Below are 7,457 nucleotides of genomic sequence, written 5' to 3'. Positions count from 1 at the left end.
GCTCTTCTTTAAAACAAAGGCATTGGGGCAAAAGAAAACTTAACTTGTGATCCCATTTCCTTCGCGCCCCGCTTTTGCCTTTCGTTTTGAACTCTAGCCACGGCTCGGATCAGCGCACCGCGTTTCACCTGAAGGCTTACGTGATCGCCCCAACAGACCATGGATGTGAAAATACCTGAGATTTCGCACGGTGATGTTTTGCAAAAACCGAGGCGACTCCTGCATCGGGGAAGGCTTAGCGGAATTCCAAATATGAAGGCACGCGCGGCCAAATTTGTTTTGTGAATGGCTCGTCCTCGTGGCTTCCGAGATCATGCATAAACCTTTTCGACAGTGGATTTCCTACGTGTTTTTGTGTTATGGTATCATCTACTTAAGGCTCGGGTGAGTGTACCTTACCCACGAACCCTGTCAACTCCACAGAGCGCAAATGGGAAAACAGGAAAATGTAACCGTGCCAGTATTTAATGTGTCGCCTTCACTACTTTACTTTTTCTGGCTTTCGCTCACCTTTCTTGCAGTCCTGAAGTTGTGCGTACATTTTAGCCTACTATGTAAAAAACAAAAGGTATTACGCGACTGTTAACTGACATCAATGCGCGTACGCCTCGTGAGCGGAGCAACCCCCTGAACCCCGGGAACGTGCACGCAGTGCGGTAAAAATCCATCAACTAGTTCTGTTGAAATGAACTTGACACCGCTCAGCCTCCCGGCGGTGAAAGACAATACGCGCGTCATTTATTGAAAGGTTGGCGATAAGGTTTTGTCGAGGTACTCAACACTAAATTTAACTTTTCATTACTGGCTTAAGCGCCAGACTCTATTATTTACCTATCTATTCGAAACCTGGTTCGCACCGCATCGTGATTTTACGGGCTGTCTTCGCCGTGCTCCTATGCATACTCTAATTAATAGCGGTAGACTGAGTTGTATTTCCACATTCCTTAACCCAGATGGAGTTATTACCTGTTTTGCAACACTTCACCTTATTGACCGCAACTCTTCCAGCACAAGTTATTCTATGATCTGTGTACAACAAAGGAACTAAAATAGGAAAAACACCATCACAATAAAAGATGCCTTTATAATCATGTCGACATGAACATGGGTTATTCGCGTAAAGATTCGGAAATGTTCATTACTGCATATGATAATTCTTTTTTTTTTTGATATTCATTCTATTTTAGTTTGTGGTGACGTTCGAATGGAGCAGCATCAGAGGTAAATGTCAGTCTAATTAAACTTGCGTCAGACAAAAAAAAAAAAAAAAAACATACGACATCAACTTTCTCCCGCTCATATTTCGTATTGTCGTCACGTTTTAGGTGTTATGTGACGCTGGGTAAGTACAACTGCATTTACGCATACTTTCGGATCGAGGTAATCCAAACCACTGAAGTCACCGTGAATAACGCGCATACCATGTCGCAGATTTAGAGGGAATTGGTCGTCCTATGTTTAAATAATGAAATGATATCTCACCATCTCTCGCAACAAACGTAATTCCAGAACTCATACACATTTACAGTATTATAAGTAAGCTCAAAACTTGCTACATGTAACATTGTTATGTATAAAATAAAATTCAACACGTAGGCCTATTGTTGTATTTTTACTGTACAACATTTATAAAGGAAATGTAAGTCTGTGGTTTGGCCCGAAAGAACAGGTGTAAACCTAGTAAAATATTTACTACACACGGCCATTTTCCCGCATAAACCTTTGCAGCAGAGCCCAAGTTGTGTTCGGGTTCACGCCAGCGCGAATTAGGACGGTGATCCAGACCAGGCCAAGAGAGGCGCTGCCAGATATATCGTGTTTTGATAGGCAAACCAGTCCATTCTCTTTCAGCGCGCACTCCCGTCTTTTCATTGAGAGAAAATCTTTCAGGATATCCCCAGTTAGTCACACTGAGAGTTTGGAAGTGTGTAATTACATCACGGCTGAGATTTGGGAATTTGGAGGACCAACCTGTTAACTTTCTAAATTAGGTATCACAATCAGTAGCAGTGTTGCTGGTAAAGCAAGCCTTTTAAGACCATACATAGTTTCATTCAAATTTCATAATACAGTCCCTTTCAGGTAGAGGAGCTAATTACTTATCGTTTGTGTATTTGCTCACTTCATTGCAAGAGTACTGTGGTGGAAAGGCTACATTATTGCTTTTGGATGTAGTGACAAGTGCATGTTTGCTTACAGGAAACAAAAAACATGCACGCTGAGTATAAGGTGAAAAAAAAGAAGATTTCAATGAGAAGTTTGCTGAGAAGAAGAAAGGAGTAGTTTGCATGTCTGTTTACTCATAGGTTTGATCCGATGAATGAGAAGTAATCTCGGGAAACAGATCCGTGTCGCCCCATTGTCCCGTTGTGTTACAGAAGTGGGCGGATTGTAGTCTCTCTCTCTGCCCAATGGCAGCCCCGACTCTCATGAGAGTAGAGAAAGGCACTTTTCTGCCATCCAAAATCCCTTAAACCATCATCATTCCGGTTCGAGAACCACATTCTGAAACAGCCTCTACCGCGGAGGGATGACAGACTCAATCTGCGCGCCCGCAGCTCGTTCACGGCCCTGGGAGCTCGGAGCTGCATAGCACCAGCACAAAACCGAACGCCGCAGACGCGGCGCACTAGAGCGAGGAGCCTTCGCCTTTTTCACTAAGAAGACTAAAAAAAGCGCGACAGGAATAAGGAATTACTGTTTTCTTTTTTCCACTCAGCCAGAAAGCGCCCGTTTGTTCAATGTCATCATGATCATCTTGTCCTCGCGCAGTGTATTGCTGTCAGTGTACTATCCGCAGATTTTCCTTATCCTCACCAGCGGTAGCTACCTGTAAGTAGATCTCATTGAGAACTTCATCTGCGTGCATGCGTGTGTGTGTGTGTGTGTATGACACTGTGGTTGGGTGTGTGTGTGTGTGTGTGTGTGTGTATGACACTGTGGTTGTGTGTGTGTGTGTGCCTATGTGTTTTAAGTGAACAGTAGGCTACAGTAGTAAATGGCATAGTGCTGTATATGTGACCGATGTGTTTCTCTTTATTTTGTAAAGACTTTTAGGATATATATTAGATTTACCGTGCAAACCGCATGTTCAATGATGAATGGGCGATGGTGATTTTGTAGCTCAGGTTATTGATTGTATAAAGAGTAATAATTAATAATTTATAATGACATATTAAGTTGACGTATTTATGTGAGCGCTATTAGCGCGACCTTGTAATTAGGGTCGATTCCTAAGAGCTCGGCGCTCATAACGAGCGCGTTGAATTCAGTTGTTGATACTTAAGTCAAGTAAGTTTATAAACTAAACCCCCCCTCACAATACATGGATAGTTTCCTTTGGTATTTCACGCAAGCATGCCGTGGCTGTTTTATTTAATTTACAAAAACGTTAACTGTTGCTTTGTTTTAAAATTAGGAAAAGCCCTAATGCATTGCTGCAACAGAAAGAACCCACGTATCGTATAAAAAATAATTGTATACTTTTCGCTGACTGTAAAACGTTTTAAAGATCTGATACGTCTGTTGAACAGATTTGTTTGAAATTTATGAAGCGGGATCAATTTTCCAAATGGCCTAAAATTTGCCATGCAACTTTATAATGGCTTGACACGATTTCGCTTGGCCACGAAGTGGCATAGACGGACAAAATGACTGATATGAAAGAAATTCCTGATACATTTTTTGGTGAGAGAGGACATCGCTGTGGTTGCACTTTTTTTTTTTTTAAAAAAAAAAGAAAAAACTTTGTTTTCATTTTACCTGTCAGAGCTTGTGAATGACGATTTACGGATTACATCACCATGCACTTACACGCTGCTCCGGGAGGTTTGAGCTGAAAGCCACATCTGGAAAAGTGGTAGTGGAGCATGGTCACCGACACGCTGCGTTTGACTGACAGTAGTCTTCGTAATTACGCCGTTATAACTGAATGAAAAAATCCAGATCGTTGGAGAGAGAGACTTTTCGCCTTTACAATAATTACTGAACCATACGTTTAATCTCCGCGCTTAGACCCAGACTTGATGCTAAAATAGATGTGGTTTATGGTTACAGTTAAAAAGTGGGCATGACTATGTTTAGCTTTGGTAGAAACTACATACCATTGTTTGTTTTTATAATTTAAACCTGCTTTATTCGGCTTACACCAAATTTGATACATTTTAGGGAAGGGGTAGTTTCAAACGTGCATGGAATATAAAAAAGTCAGGATGTGGTTCCCCTTCTTCAAACGGCCCTTTGCTTTCCACTTCCATAATTCACTGTGTTTTATAATCACAATGAAATGCGCTGGGCAGGAGGGGCTGATGGGACAGAGAAGTGTTCAGACTGGGACTCTGCCTCTTTCACTGCGCGATGGGACAGTCCAGCAGCGAGCAATTAGCACGGCTTATGGCAACGTTAACCTAAAGCACGTTGCCAGGGATGTTTCAGATAACTTATCAGAGCTCTTTTTTTTTTGGCAATGGTCAAAGTTCTAAATGTTTATGCAGGTTAACTGCTGCAGTCCCTTAATAAGCTTTGAAAATGCATTTCTGACTAATATCATATTTTACCGCAAATAATATTGTACACCAACTGAAAATGATTTTTGTACTTACCTTGGTCTCTTGTCTGCTTGCTTTTTTGGAAGACGCCTGAGAATTGTTATGTTGTAAATGAACGTTTTTTCAGCGTCTAACAGCATGAATGAAGACAGTGTAAACACTGCACGAACAGAATCCATCAAAAACGTGATGTTACCATTTCTGTGCTTTTGGCTGTCTAGATCACAGCGCTTTGAAATATCCAGATCCTTGTCTACATGTGTTTGTTTCAGTAATGACCAGAGCTATCCCATTACCAGTCTTGGTTGGGGTCTTTCGCTGTGCATGACTTCTTTCTGCTAGCAATCATGGGAATATTTATTTTACAAATTTAATTCCAAGGGAGCACAAATGTACCAAGGAAGTTTTTATTTTTTTTAAGTGGTGCAGTGCTCATAACAATGGCCTTATGGTTATTGTGACATCATAGTGCTGGATGATACAGTCATTAGTGGACACCCGTTCCTCTGTCACTGGTTTGATACGTTGTTTCAGTGAATCGAACTGAATGGGTTTGGAGCAGGGGCTTCCCGCGACAGGACAGTGTCACAGGTCACTGTGACAGACCTCATCAAGTCTGTCTGTTTGGGGTGTGTCTTTGATGAAGTGTGGCTGCACACCTGCTGTCTGGCTTGGATTGTATATTATTTTGAAAGTAGTGTAAAGTCTGCCTCCCAAAAAAAAAAAAAAAAGAACAGAATGGGTCCTACTCATAATTAGCTGCGACTGCTTTGCTGACTTTATGACCCTCAAGTAGTAAAATGCTGTTTCCGTGAGTCAGTCAGTGAGTTACCCAGGCAGTCAGTAGACGAGTTGGCCGGTCCGTGAGGGACACTGCTTCAAGTGCCGCATCAAAATATCATGTTGTGGTGTGACAGTTATCTTGTGCAGCGAGAGGTGGACTCAGTCAAAGCCTATAGATCGCCTGGCTTTAGTGTTTCAGCGGAACATTTGAGGCAGTGTGGCTCATTTCTGTTTCATGCTAAAACCAAGAATAGTTGTAAAATGTGCAATGCAAAAAGAAATCACACAACAGTGAATTTATTATTAAAAGCGCAAACAGCTTTGCGATCAGACTGAGCAGGACTTGAATAAGGCTTGATTTTAAAATTTAGTATTACTAGAACAATTTTGCCCATTCCCTGTGTCAAATGCTTTCATTGCTGGACATTATGAGTTTTGGTTTTTTTTAAGATCATTAAAATGCTCTTATTTCACAGAATACTATTTAATTAGCAAAACTGCTGCATACCATGGCTACCATAGAGTACCAGCTCTAAATAATGTTATACAATAATAACAACTTTTGTATTTTTAAAAAGCGGTATAATATATTGCCTGGGCTGTGTGGGCACCAAGTCAAAACTGAACTGGAGTGCCAAAGAGATGAACTTAGATTAGAATGCAACAAAAATGAAATACAGTCATTAATTACAATAGATGTGAAACCCTCTGCCCGATAAATCTCAGAAACTCCTCCTTTGCAGACAGGCCTTCCCCACTTTGGTCACGGATTTTAGGCCATTAAACCTGCTTCCAGTTAATTTCAGAAGGTTAATCCTTATTCTTCAGAGCAGGGCATCAGAGAGACAGGCCAATCATGTGTGAGATTACAGAAAAGAGGCACAGCCACACCCCCTGCCTCAACCTGATGCATCTTGGGGGATTTCCCTGTGGCATTCTCTTTACAATAATGGTCTGTTTGATAACAGTACAGAAGTAAATTATATCCTTTGTACAAAAGTGGTAACCATTTTTTATGTTTTCATCAGCTACCATGTATTGTATGGGTGTGCTGTGTGATACAGTGCCACTGGACCCAGATGGATTTGTGTGTAAGGGCACGGGCGGAAATGTCTGGGCATGTTTAAGGCCTCGGTGATATTTCATTCCCAATCAGTTGTTCACATGCCGTCCGCAGCGAGTGATTAAAAAGCGCCAAATAGGCCAAACCACGGGAGGAGAGGGAAGAACGATGAAAGAACACAGGAAGCTCGTGGCTCCTCTTCGCGGAACGGAGTGGATACGGAACGAGAGCCCTCAGCAAGCATCAACGGGAGGACTTTCCTCAGTGATAGCAGGGATGGGTCCGACAGGTCACGAGGCTGAGAGCTGCTGTCACTTGTGTGAAGCGCTTTCTAGTGCAAGTGTGGGCATTTGGAGTGCAGCATACTTGTTCTGGAAAGGCAAGGGTTATCAGTGAAGGGCTTTTTATGCAAGCTTCCTCTGATTGGTTCCTGGACGGCATGAGCTGTGAGACAACAATAATATAAGGCGACGGGGAATAAGGTGACCTACTGAACTGAATTTCTCTCGCTCTTAGTTTTCCCAGAAATTTATAGTGCTTTGTGCACGTTGTTGCTAACGTGATGGTTAGATATCCAGCTCCACTAATTGTAATTCTTGTAAACAACCTTTGAATGAAAGTCTTTTTGACTGCTTAACAGTCCCTACATGGTACATCCTCAAAATGCAGCAACAGAGTGATTTTTGTGTAAAAGTTTAAGTCAGCTGTACACTCCTTATGGTCTGGATCAAATATTCTAACTTCTCAATATCAGTCAAAGCACCCGGGACACTATGTAAGACTGAGTTTTATAGTTTTAAAATTAACCAGGTGAGCATTTCAATACCATTGACTGACAGTAATGCTGATAACCCCTTTATGCTACTCACGATACTTGGATCTATAGATAGCCCATTCCCTCCGAGGAGCTGGATTTCTGGTGTGCTTCCCTCCCATTTACAGTGTATGTTAGTGTAGTAGTTAATGCAACCAGTACACAGCCAGACACCAGTACACAGCCAGACCCCAGCACACAGCCAGACACCAGTACACTATCCTCATGCTGGTAAACCACGTCATGCTGG

At 42.0% G+C, this 7,457-nt stretch overlaps 1 protein-coding gene across 1 annotated transcript in view; it reads left to right on the top strand.

Annotated features, from left to right (window-relative positions):
• The first annotated feature begins 313 nt into the window (after positions 1-313).
• LOC118770170 (protein Wnt-7b-like) overlaps positions 314-7,457 on the top strand; it is a 30,864-nt gene continuing 23,720 nt past the window's right edge. Inside the window, exon 1 of the mRNA XM_036517671.1 lies at positions 314-384. Within this exon, the coding sequence (XP_036373564.1) occupies positions 314-384 (71 nt within the window). The remainder of the gene's footprint in view (positions 385-7,457) is intronic.

This window comes from Megalops cyprinoides, chromosome 23 (genome assembly GCF_013368585.1).
Source record: "Megalops cyprinoides isolate fMegCyp1 chromosome 23, fMegCyp1.pri, whole genome shotgun sequence".
Classification (NCBI taxonomy): domain Eukaryota; kingdom Metazoa; phylum Chordata; class Actinopteri; order Elopiformes; family Megalopidae; genus Megalops; species Megalops cyprinoides.
The sequence above is the reverse complement of the archived record's forward strand: the minus strand, read 5'-3'. Positions and strand labels throughout refer to the sequence as shown.